Below are 12288 nucleotides of genomic sequence, written 5' to 3' on the forward strand. Positions count from 1 at the left end.
TTGTTCAAATTGCGATGGAACATCCGCACGTATTCCGCGGTGAAGTGCTTCGGGATAATGTTCCCCTTCAACCACTCAAGGACGTCGCACCTGCGCTTCTTCAATACCTCACTATCGACGGTACACGCATCGTCTTCCCTCGCAGCGAAGCAATCGACAAAGATCTCCTCTTGAACTTCACTTCCTCCATTCTCCACCAGCATCGCGCGGGCGTGATCTTCGACCTGGACCTCAGAGCGCTGCCCCGAGACACAGTGGATTTGATCAAACTGCACGTCATACTCGAGCTCTTCGAACTTCACCATCTAGCTCACGATCTCTTGAATCATTTGTGGCTCGTATTCGAAACGCACACCCTCACTCCCGCAGATGTATTTTGGATCTGGGGCACTCTTGGTCCATACCAAGACGCCAAATGGATACCGAAGTCTATGGACGAGTATTTGCAAATGATGGCGTGGAACATTTTGAATGCTGATGCGGAGGGAAAGTTGCATTTTGATCTAAGGACGTTCTTTCAGGAGATGGAAGGTGAGCCACGATACATCCTACGGCTTCTGGAGGAGCGGTATCTGAAGTACGGGCTGGGGCGGGAACTTCGCACGACACGGAAAAGTGTGTCCAGAAAGCGGCGAGATACTGCGACCGAGCACTCCGAAAGAATCGATACCTTTCCTACCCCGGCTTACAAGCCTGTTCACAAGCCTCCTCCTCGCTCGTCATTCCCGCCTCTCGTTTCTTCCTTTCTTCCTCCTTCCTGTCCCTTCATCTCTGCCGGCTTACGGGACCCTCTCGACGGCACTCTGTCTTCGTCCCCAAAAAAATCCATCTTCCCTGCTACGTGGCTCTTCCCACCAGGTTCGACGGACTCATGGCATTGGACGCCACAACACGGAGACATAGAAGCCCTTTACTCGTATGGTAAGTGGGACGGCAGAGAGAAGAACGTGAAGAAGATGGCGGCGGAAAGTGACGAACTTGTACGTTTGCGAAGACAAGAGTCATTTGACAAGAGTGAAAGTAAGCCTCCGGGGTATACGGAATCCGGGTATGCAGGCGGGTGGCGCGAAGGAAAGGGTAAGTCGAGAAAGAGATGAGATGATATCGATCATTGTGTTCTTGTACTTTTGAGCTGCAGTCATAGACTGAGCTGGATATCTAATTATGCCGCCATTGACAATAAAAATGACTACAAAACAAACATTACTTGTGAAGCGAGGGCTTGCCTGCAGAGCTCCGTTCGTGCTGAACACCAATTGGGGTGCTGTTCGAGAAGAAGAGAGCGAGCTCGAAGACCTTCAAGCTATGCTACTCTTCTTGAAGATATACTTCAACGCTTTGACGCGCTCTTTGATCGATCGCTGCTGTGTTACTTCATACAGGGGCTTGTGCTCCTCCTTGATGTCGTGCTCATTTTCGTAGTCGACGTGAACGTAGGCTCGCTCTACATCTGCAAGCCCTTCGAGCTTACGCTGCAGAGTCTGGCTGACGTCGTGAGTGATCTTGAGAGGCAAGTTCTCATCCATGACGATGTCGACCTCAACGTAGTACTTCTGCCCAGCGTGGTATGCACGGCACTGTAACTTAATTAGCAGCAGGCCAAAAGCTCACGGTAACATGAAACTTACGGTATCGACCTTCTCGATGCGGCTGTCATGTGTGACCACCAGGTATGCGAGCTTGGACAGGAATTCCTTCGGAGCTGACTTGCCGACAAGAAGCCAGACATGATCGAATGCATTCGCGGCCCATGAGACAAGGATCAAGAGACCGATGAGGATGGCACCGATAGGGTCGACATACCAGACGACACGGCTTCCGACAATGGACATGGCAAGGCCGAAGGCGTTGACAACGATGTCGTTGCGGTGGTCGATAAAGAAGACATGAACCGAAGGGTAGCGGCGGAAGATGAAGCAGTAAGCGCACAGCGAACCTTTGGCGAAGACTGTACTGGTCAGTACCGCACAACAGGTCTAGCAGAACGTGTCACTTACTGGCTATTGCCACAAAGGCAATGGGTATGATGTGGAGCTCTTCAGCCTCTTTAGCACCGGCACCTAGTGCTCTTCCAGATTCGATGATCAGCTGAATGGCGACAGTGGTCATCAAACAGCAGAACATGATTATTCCAATGGTTTCTATCCTGGTACGACCGACAGGATACTTGTAGACGCTTGGCCGTACTGCCATCCGGCTGGTGACGAGCATGACGCAGGAGGAGACGAGATCCATGAAGGCATCTGCTGCGGTTGCGAATAAGGACAGCGAACCTGTTGAGATTGCAGCATACAGCTGAATCACGAAGAGACAGAAGTTAACAATGAAGGAAGCATTGACAGCAAACTTCACTTTCGGTCCGTTCTTGACAGTGTCGAGAGCAGCTAACCGCTCCTCGTCACCACTTTGGAGGAACTGGTCAATCAGTTGGTTCTGCCTTGTGTAGAATTTCTATTTTTGGTCAACACTGATTGGATAGCATGATGTATATCACATACCTTCATGCGCTTCTTGTTAGCCTGAGGATAATCTGCCTTCATCTGTGCCTGGGTCACGTTTGATCGGCGGTGCTTGCCAAGATCCAGTGGGTCGGCACTGTTGACAGTGACGGTGGCATTATCCTTGGCGACCTGTGTGGAAGCCGTTGTCGTACGTGACAGCTGTTGAATGACATCTACTGGTGCCGTAGAAGTGGTGACTGGAGCGGGCACTTGATCGGCCACTTGGCTTTGGGGCTGCTCATTGGCAGAGGCTGAGGGAATTGTCAGAGGCAAAATTTTGGGTAACTGCCTGAGACTTACTCTGAGGTTCGGGAGACATTGTTTCCGGGCGATGGTGTGATGCCTTTTGCCAGACACGTATGTTGATCGCTGGGTAGGCTGTGGGATAAAAGGAAGGCACCCATCGCAGTACTGGGACAGCGAAGTAATAAACAACCAGAGAGTATGCCACGGTCCGCTGCTCCGCCCTGAAGAGGCTCGTGTTCGAGTCTGATATTCATATCCTGTGGCGGCTTCGCTTCGAGGCCGCGATGTTCTGTGATCCTGCGTGAATCTGTGCAGTGAAGGAAGGAGTAGGCGGAGCTTGAAACTCGCTAAGCATCCAGCAGGCCTGCTCAAGCAAATCATGTAGCTACAAATGATAACCTTAAGGCATCCTTAGCCTGATCTTGATACTCCAACGTGCTTGGCAGGCTGCAGGTGCGAAGGAGTGGGGGGTAGCGGCCGCTTTTGAGAGAACCAAGACTTTAGTCATCGTCAAGTACGAGTGGCAGAAAAGCTTAATCGCACCGATAGAGGCTTCTGAGGAGACAAAAGCAAGAAGAGTGGATATATTGCAGGTTGGCAGTAAGGTGTGACATCTGGGCAGCCGCGGGTGCAAGTTTTGGCTATACCTGCCCCCTCTGACGGTGTACCAATCACGTCACCCGCTAAGGGCAACGGCGGTTTTCAATGAGTGTCTGTGGCGCGTTCGCGAGGACGACACCATCCTCACATCCCGAAGCCAGGCTAATCCAGGTTTCAAGCTTCCTCAGCCATACTCAGTGCGAAACCAGTTGGTCTTGGCCAGTCACGTCAGGGCAATCGCGAAACGTTTCATTGGTTTAGCCGAGTTCGTGCACCGAGGTTCTCGAACTGGGAGTGCAGCAGAAGGGCTTGTCGACGCATCAATGCTCCCACACTTCGCAAGCTGTCCCACTCGGCGAAAACAAGCTTGAGCCGCAACAATGCAAGCCGCATGATTGCGGGTCCTTCCCCAGATCCTCCTGCGGCGCGCCCAGCCGCCTCCCCAACTTGCCTAGCATGTCAGCCGCTTGCCAATAACCTTGGGTCTCACTGCAAGCTGCGATATCCACTTGCAGCCTTGCAGCCTCATATCACTGTTGTATTTGTGGTCCTCGCGTTCCTGGAACAAGCTTTAATGGCACTTCCTGGCAAAGTCTGAACTTCCGCGTTCATATGTGAGGCACCTATCCTAACACGAGATCTGTAGCAGGGACCACTGCATCATGGATTCCTCCACCTGATTTGTTCTAGAGGCATGCTGATTAGCCAGGATGCGGTTAGTGATTCTGTTGTGGGCAAAATTCTGAAGCCGAACATATAGCCTTGAGCTCCTCATGCCCAGCCTGTGCCATACGTTCAACCTGGGGCTCGACCATTCTACAACGCTCCCTGGTAGAGTCTTGTTCGTCATTTTTCATTTCAATTTCTTTCGTTCACCGTCGCTGGCGACAAGGCTGCTGGCAGTTCTGGATTAGGGTCTGTGATTCTTTTCTAGGGTATCTTTTTTCGTAGTAATTTCTGTCACAATATCTGCCATGGAGAAGCCAGTATGTGCGAGTGAGGCAGATGGCGCTGTGTATGATTTTCCATTGCACGTGGCTGCAGTCTGTAAGTGGGCCTCATCAGAGCTGCCGTGTGCTATTATCTGACAATTGTGCAGTCATCGTCTTCATCGCCTCCATTGGAGGTGCTGGATTCCCAGTAGTTGCAAAGAAAGTCAAGTGGATGAAGATACCACCAAAGGTGTTTTTCTTCTGCAAGCACTTCGGTACTGGTGTTCTGATCGCTACAGCATTTGTCCATGTAAGCGCAACAACTCAAATAACTCGACGCTATCTGACATATCTAGCTTCTTCCAACAGCCTTCCAGTCTCTCAACGATCCATGTCTTCCAGATCTATTCACCGAAAAGTACCCCGCTCTGCCTGGTGTCATCATGATGGGTTCGCTTTTCATCCTCTTTGTGGTCGAAATGTGGCTTAACGCAAAGACTGGTGGCCACTCGCACGGAAGCGCTACTGGCAACGAGTTCGCTGGAGGTGCACTGCCACCTGGCATCCAGGCTGCGATGAACAACGCCACGCAGAAGAGGAGCAGCTACGATTCTCAAAGGACCATGTTGACCATTCGTGACGACAAGAAGGGCTGGGTCGAGAGCACATACCCAGCTGGCAACTTTTCATTCCCCAAGGATCACGACGAGATGGAGCCACGTTCCGAGATGCCTCCTTGGTTCATTGTCTTTTACGAGCAGTACGTGCGTCAACGTGAAGAGATGGTCAACATGGTCAACCGCGCAATGCCTGCTCTGCCTAGCTATCCTCAGGAGAAAAGTCTCGAGGCACAGGTGTCGTACTTTGATGAGGATGTCGAGCAGGCCGTTGATCCTCTTATGCTCAAGAAGCAGTCTCTCCAGATCACCCTCATCGAAGGTGGTATCTTGTTTCACTCTGTCTTCGTCGGTATGACCGTCTCGATCACAGCCGAAGGTTTCATCATCCTGCTCATCGCCATCGTCTTCCACCAGATGTTTGAGGGTCTCGGTCTTGGATCTCGTATCGCAGCTGTGCCTTATCCCAACGGCAGCTGGAAGCCGTGGGCGCTCGTGGTTGCATTTGGTACTACTGCGCCCATTGGTCAAGCCATTGGTCTCGTCACGCGCAGCTCGTACGATCCAAACAGCGCCTTCGGCCTCATTATTGTTGGTGTCTTCAACGCCATCTCATCTGGACTTCTGATCTATGCTGCACTTGTCGACTTGCTCGCAGAGGACTTCCTTTCCGAGGAGGCTAGCCACAACTTGACCGGCAAAGACAAGACATGCGCCTTCATCTACGTTCTCTTGGGCGCTGCTGGGTAAGGTTCCCATCCCAACGTTTTCTGATTGATAAGCTAACTCTAAATAGCATGTCCATCGTAGGAGCATTTGCTTAAGCAACCCATGCTACTTAGCATTGCCGCCAGCTTGCCAAGACCAGATTGCAACGCTTGGAGAGGTCTCTTGTCGCAAAGGAGTTTTAACGCAAGACCCACACGATCTTGGCATGTCTCAACCGAGCATGCCTCTTTCTTTTGTTGTTGCCATACCCTGTGGTTCTTGCCCCGCCTATGATGGTGCGCAAAGCCACGATCTTTGTACGAGTATGGAGGGTATGGCGTTCGGTTATTTCATTGTCTTACCTTTACAAAATGGGGCAACCATTCTCTCATTAATGTGATCACTTTAGTGTAATGACATCATGCATTCCGTTGCCTATCAAGAAGCTGTACAAGTGCATGTGTCTGGGAGAAGCATTTCTGTTGTCGGAGACCACCAATATTTTCAAAAGATGAGCAAGCTTTTTCATAGACTCTTGACAATGACAGTGCTCGCTTAAGACTTTGAGAAGCTCTTGGAAAGACAACAGTCTTTTTCGAACCTGCTGTAAGTGCTTCGAATGCGACGTTGTCCATCGCAGTGCGCTCATACGGTACGGAAGCGGTGCTTTCGACTACGACGTCTTCAGCAAAGCCTCCAGGACTGCCGGAATCTTATGAGGCGGAGGTTCGCCTTCGGGTGAGTGAAAGTTGTCGAAGCAGAGATTCCTTTACTGGTATTGAAAGTTTGAACAGCGCTTCGCCTCGAGTCCAAAGACATAGCGGACGGCGCGCTCGTTATGCTGTCTTATCTTCGCTCGATCACCTCCCTCTTTATACACCAACATCTTCCATCTCATCGACCGACAGTGGGGATCAACACAACTGCCTATCGTGCCGAAACAGCACTACAACCGGTACTCTCGTCGCCGCGAGACTTTTGCTTTCGGTGATCCAATTGCCGAAATCCAATACTGTGTATACGGTTGAGGTTTGCGAGCTTGACTGGATCAAGCTGTATCGAAGAAGCAGCGCCGAGGTCGCAAATGCACCACGCATAAGTGGTTCACTACGGCTAGGCTTGGCAAAGCTGGAATGGTGATTCAAGTTTGTTTCAGCGGATGATGCTCAAGAGGCTCGGCGGATGCAGAATGCGAAACTGCATTGCGGCTCGGTTCGAGCGGGTGCAGTTTCAGGTTTGGAGTGATCTGCAGACCTCTCCAAAAGCAATTGGCCTCGTCATGGTGATGCTCCAAATCCTGGTGTTGCAGTGCGCGTGGTGTCTTTCGCCTCTGAAGTTGCAATTGTAGGAAAGGCAGAATACCAGTGCGCCTTCCTCAAGATGTGGGAGGTATCCAGAGCAGATTTCAAGGCAATTTGTAACCTGATAAATCGTTACGGGACTATGACCACTCCTTCGTCACTGTTGTATTCGACTTTTCTGCAGCACGAGAGATGGGGATGGCGATCAGGTTTGCGATGCGAAAAAAAGAAGCAGGAGCCGTTCCTCGCGTAGCCACATAAACACACAAAAGTCATCCATGTCCTGCGCAGTCGATTTCACCACACCAGACAACCTCCAAGACCAAAAACACGTCGCAAAAGCAAAAGAAATGACCTAACCAGGGGTCGAACCTGGAATCTCTTGATAGCCGATTTACCAGATTCGAAATCTGGTTAATCGTAGTCAAGCGCCTTGCCATTGGGCCATTAGGCCAATTAGTTGCTTACTAATTGATGAAAGAGAGTTTAGTTATAACTATTATAATCACGAATAAATATGCTAAGCAAGCAGAGAACATCTTCAACGGAGGCCACAATGGCATACGGAAAGCGTTGGTATTTTATCGCAGATTTTGCGTTCGGAGGTGGGGCCCGCAAACTTCGCCGTCCAAATCTTCGGTCCCCCTTCTGCCCCACATCATCCCTCACTGGCCTCCGAGTCGTCAAAGACGCTATCGCTCTCAGGATTGAAAGACTCGAAAGCAGTACTGACATGAATCGATGAATGATGCTCTCAAGTCTCGAGGTTCGACCCCTGGTCACTCGGAGCTTACCAGACAACACCAATACTCGGCCGCCGTCCCTATTGTTGTAGTCGACATGATTGTTTACATCAGACTTTCTATTCAACCGCACGTCTTTGAAGCCAACGGCGAATTCGGATTCCACCGAAAGTCCAGATCGCGGAGCCAACATCTCTACCCTCGAGAAGTGCCAGGCATTGGGAGAGTAAGGCATAGCTGCGTGTATAGAGATCAAGCCGAAATTACCAGCCTGACCACCCGTATTACAGACTCTGCGTGAGCCGGTGAAAAAAATACCATCTATCATAGACAGCCATCCGCCTTCATTTTAGCTCAACTATTCCCACGAGCCCAATGATTTCCAGAAGATCTCCAACCACCCCTCTCTTGTACTCAAATCTATCCCCGGTCTCCATCAACTCAGCAGCTCACACGACCTTCGTGTTGACTTGTTGCGGGGTTTGCCACTCTGTGACTATGAATCAACGTTGCACTTTGATGAATAGCATCATTTGAGAAAGTCTTTGGGAGATTTCCACAATTACAACACAGAGCTGGGACGAGCATCGAGAGGTCGTAGACACAACAACATACAGCACACGTACTATGTTGGTAACCCGTCAGGGTAAATTTACCTAGAGTTACGTCCGATTCCGTAGCACGTAGAAGATGATGTGAGAAGTGATATACTTCATTCGAGATGTGTGAAGAGATGCGTTGTAATGCGCAACACGCTACTATACATTTGAGATTTGGACCACGGTTGGAAGGCCGCCCATGCAAAAAAAAAAAAAAAAAAAAAAAAAACCTTGAGATGTTGTACAGGTCTTGCTGAGCGACCAAACGGTACATGATATACACACCACTGTTGTACAAGGTCGACGAGACATCGATGACCAAATGTCGCATCGTCTAGTCTACCGCACGTCTTCGTCTTCTTGGAAACATATCGTCAATCCAGTTGTCCTTTCTGCGATTGGTCGCCAGCAGGTGTCTTCGCGGGCTGCCGTGTTTGGTGGCAACATGTGAAGTCCACTCAGAAGCTCTTGACCCGCTTGTAGTGTTCTGTGAAAGATGCTTGCGGAAATGTCTCCCAGCCTTGGCTGTAGTCTTTATTGTAATGGATTCCGTGTCGCTGGTCGTGCGTGTCCGCATCTCGAGTTCGATACCTGCTCTTCCACGATCAGTCCGCAGAGAATTGACACTGCGAGCCCACTTAGGGCTGCTCCGTGGCCACCAGTGCTTCCGTCTACGTTTGCCCATCCGTAGCTTTCTTGGCTTTAGGCTTCTTCGGGCTGACGAAGTTAACAAGCTTACCCCCAACGATGACAACCTTCCAATCGCTCGGCATGTCAGGATGGACCGGATGCTCCTCCTTAGTGTCACTCATCGCCCACAACTTGCCAGCATCTCTATCCAGCCATTCCTTGCCCTCAGGCGTCTGAGCAATCTGCTCTACAACCTCAAGAGCATCTCTTGCTTTCAGGCCATGCGGACGCTCAGCGGGAGCCTTTTGGATCTCGACTTCGAACTTTCGCTTGCCATCTACTTGCACCACGCAGGTCTTGAAAGGGTTGAGGTGCGGGATGATTTCGACGTCTGCGGTGGGGAATCCAGAGGTGAACACAGACGGAGCGAAGGCGGTGCGCTCACCGGGATGGCGGGTGTGAGTGTACAGATTGTGCCATGCTTCCTCGGCTACGCCTGGGGCGATTGGAGCGACCATGCGGATGAGATGTACGGTAGCGGACCACTTCAGCCAGCCCATGAGCTCGGAGGAGTGGTGTGCGTCCCAGATGAGGTTAGTCAGAGTCATAAGGTCGCTGATGATAGTGTTCAGAGAGTAGGACTGTGAGTAGGACTCGGTGACACTCGCGATAGTCTGCTGAGTCTTGGTCCATAGCTTAGCTTCGTCAACTTCAAGCGTAGCAATAAGCTCTGCTTGGTTCTCAAGCTTGGCTCCTTTCTTCTTGATCTGATAATAGCGATCGACAATGCCATGGAGATGTTCGTCGATGTTCTTCGGTATCCGGAACTTCTCCAATTCTTGGTCAGGGAACCAGAATGCGCTGGATAGTCGAACAACTCGCTGAAGCCAGCGTTGAACACCAGTGATCTTCTTCTCGTCCCATTCAAGTACGTCAGTAACGGGCGCTTGGAACAGCATGTGCGCACGTGTGGCATCGGCGCCATACTGGGCGATCGTGGCCCCTGGATCGACGCCATTGTACTTGCTCTTGGACATCTTCTCAAAGCTAACGTTTGGGGTCAGGCCGCTTGCTTTGATCCTGGGGTGATTTTGGGATGTTGTATCGACTTCGTCAGGCTTCAAGAATCGTCCACTCTCGGGATCCGTGAAAGTCTTTCCGTGTACCATGCCTTGTGTGATGAGCTGCTTGAACGGCTCACCCTTCACCAAGTGCCCATTTGACCATGAGGGTGTCGTAGCAAGGAATTTCGATATAAACCGAGCGTACAGGAGGTGCAAGATGGCATGTTCAACACCGCCAACATAGAGGTCGACTGGCATTCCTTCGTTCGCCTTCTGAGGATCTACCATGGCGGAAGCATTCTTTGGGTCCAAGAACCTGAAGAAGTACCAGGACGAATCCATGAAGGTGTCCATAGTATCAGTCTCGCGTTCGGCTGCTGAGCCACATTTGGGACATGACGTCTTTTTCCAGTTCTCATCTTCAGCGAGGGGGTTACCAGACCTTCGTTGGAAGAAGCTGCTAGGTAGATTCGGCAGTTCAACTGGGAGATCTGTGACAGGAACAGGCACTGGACCACAAGATCGGCAATGAATGATGGGTATAGGCGTGCCCCAGTATCGCTGTCGACTGATAAGCCAGTCGCGAAGACGCCAATTCGCAGTCTGCTCCGCGCGCTGCCCTGACTCCTGGAGCCTCTGGACCATGAGTTTCACGGCTTTCTTTGAGGGCAGGTTCGCGAATTCAGGGATGTCAGAAGCGAGGAACCCTCTTGCAGTCATAACCTGGTCGTCTCTACTGCCGGACAGCAATTGCGGAGCTGGAGCGCCTGCTTTCGCAGTTACGACCACCCTGATGGGCTCATCTCCAGCATTGGTTCTCCAGAAGGCATGATCACGGGTGTCGTGGCCCGGCACACCCATGACCGCACCTGAGCCGTAGTCGTCGAGCACATAAGGAGCGACGTAGATGGGAACGGCGGAGTCACTAGCGCCTGTAACCTGAGCGAGCGGGTTGCGAGCGACAACGTTCGGTAGACGATAGCCTTCCTTGGTATCGAGAGGGAGGTCCTTTGCACGTGAGATAAAGGCTCGGAGCGATTCGTCGTCTGCAGCCAAACGCTGGACAGTGGGATGGCTCAGCGAAAGGGCAATGTACTGCACACCGAACAAGGTATCTGCTCGTGTGGTGAAGACATCGACCGGGTCGAACTGCACATGACCATTCTTGGTTTCGATGTCGAACCAGAGCTTTGTGCCCTCGGACTTGCCGATCCAGTTCCTCTGCATAGCAAGCACCTTCTCCGGCCATCTTCCGTTCTCAGCCAGTGTGTCAAGGTCGTTGAGCAAGGACTCCTGGAACTCCTTGATCTTCAGGAACCACTGCTTGAGCATGAGCTTCTGCACCTTCGCACCTGACCGCCAGGAACAGCCGTTGGCGTCGACTTGTTCGTTGGCGAGGACGGTCTTATCGACAGGATCGTAGTTAACGAGGGATTCGGCCTGGTAGGCCAGGCCGCGTTCGTGGAGCATGAGGAAGATTCGCTGCGTGTGCTTGTAGAAGTCGGGATCACATGTTCGAATTTCCTATGGAGACGGTCAGCTTGGTCTATAAGCGATGGGCGCGCATTGCATACGGCGTCCCAGTCCCAGCGACCGCCCATGACCATCATCTGCGCCTTCATAGCCTCAATGTTCTGCAGCGTCCACTTTTCCGGATGAACGCCACGTTCCATGGCAGCATTTTCGGCGGGCAGACCGAATGCATCCCAGCCGATAGGGTGCAGGACCTTGTAGCCCTGCATGCGCATGAAGCGGGCCAGGACATCAGAGATGGTGTACACGCGCAGATGGCCCAAATGCAGCGTGCCCGACGGGTATGGGAACATGGGCAGAACGTATGCTTTGCCCTGGGTCGGCTCTGGGTCCTGCCCACTGGCGGCCAGCCTGTCCCAGTGAGGCTGCCATTTGGCCGTCAGGGCTTCAATCTTGGTCTTAGATGCAGCGCGACTGCGCGCTTTCATTGGCATAGGCCATGAGCAAGCACTTCGAGCGCAGGGTAGGACAGCATGGCGTGGGACCGGCCGCCAGCCGAGGCGATATACGCTGAGACCTCGCATCACCTAAACGCGTGCGCGCACGATGAAGGACGGCCGATTGAGGGAACCATGTCTTGAGAGACTGCGCGTCGAGACTCCCGCGGCGGCGATGGAATTTCTGGCAAGGGTAGGAAGCTTTGACGCAGCAAAGGCGGACGCTAGGCCCAGCGGGGGTAGCGGGTGCAGCGGGTGCAGCAAGTGCAGCAAGTGCAGCAAGCGCAGTTCGTCTCGTCCCCGGCATGCCAGACCGGTCAACATTCACACACCGCTGTGTTGCTGTAGCCATAGTAAGGGGGCATTTAGCTGGATCC

General features: G+C 52.0%; 3 protein-coding genes and 1 non-coding gene across 4 annotated transcripts; 1 reads left to right on the forward strand and 3 right to left on the reverse strand.

Moving 5' to 3' along the window:
• Positions 1 to 1298: 1298 nt before the first annotated feature.
• BU25DRAFT_453201 (uncharacterized protein) lies at positions 1299 to 2820 on the reverse strand (the record flags this gene model as incomplete). Its single annotated transcript, XM_033700072.1, has 5 exons — positions 1299 to 1577; positions 1629 to 1948; positions 1998 to 2451; positions 2499 to 2752; positions 2802 to 2820. 5 exons carry the CDS (start codon positions 2818 to 2820, stop codon positions 1299 to 1301), a joined length of 1326 nt encoding a protein of 441 aa, XP_033567621.1.
• A 1200-nt stretch (positions 2821 to 4020) lies between these two features.
• On the forward strand, positions 4021 to 5862 carry BU25DRAFT_5472 (Zinc/iron permease). The gene is made up of 4 exons (XM_033700210.1): positions 4021 to 4394; positions 4447 to 4589; positions 4636 to 5642; positions 5693 to 5862. The coding sequence occupies exons 1-4, from the start codon at positions 4322 to 4324 to the stop codon at positions 5718 to 5720; spliced, it is 1251 nt and encodes a 416-aa protein (XP_033567622.1). The 5' UTR covers positions 4021 to 4321; the 3' UTR covers positions 5721 to 5862.
• Positions 5863 to 7256: 1394 nt separating this feature from the next.
• BU25DRAFT_t10 lies at positions 7257 to 7359 on the reverse strand. The gene has a single exon. It is a non-coding gene; the product is annotated as a tRNA-Arg (tRNA).
• A 1559-nt stretch (positions 7360 to 8918) lies between these two features.
• On the reverse strand, positions 8919 to 11902 carry BU25DRAFT_486539 (leucyl-tRNA synthetase; the record flags this gene model as incomplete). Its single annotated transcript, XM_033700165.1, has 2 exons — positions 8919 to 11465; positions 11516 to 11902. The coding sequence occupies 2 exons, from the start codon at positions 11900 to 11902 to the stop codon at positions 8919 to 8921; spliced, it is 2934 nt and encodes a 977-aa protein (XP_033567623.1).
• Positions 11903 to 12288: the final 386 nt, after the last annotated feature.

This window comes from Macroventuria anomochaeta (genome assembly GCF_010093625.1).
Source record: "Macroventuria anomochaeta strain CBS 525.71 unplaced genomic scaffold BU25scaffold_1, whole genome shotgun sequence".
NCBI lineage: Eukaryota > Fungi > Ascomycota > Dothideomycetes > Pleosporales > Didymellaceae > Macroventuria > Macroventuria anomochaeta.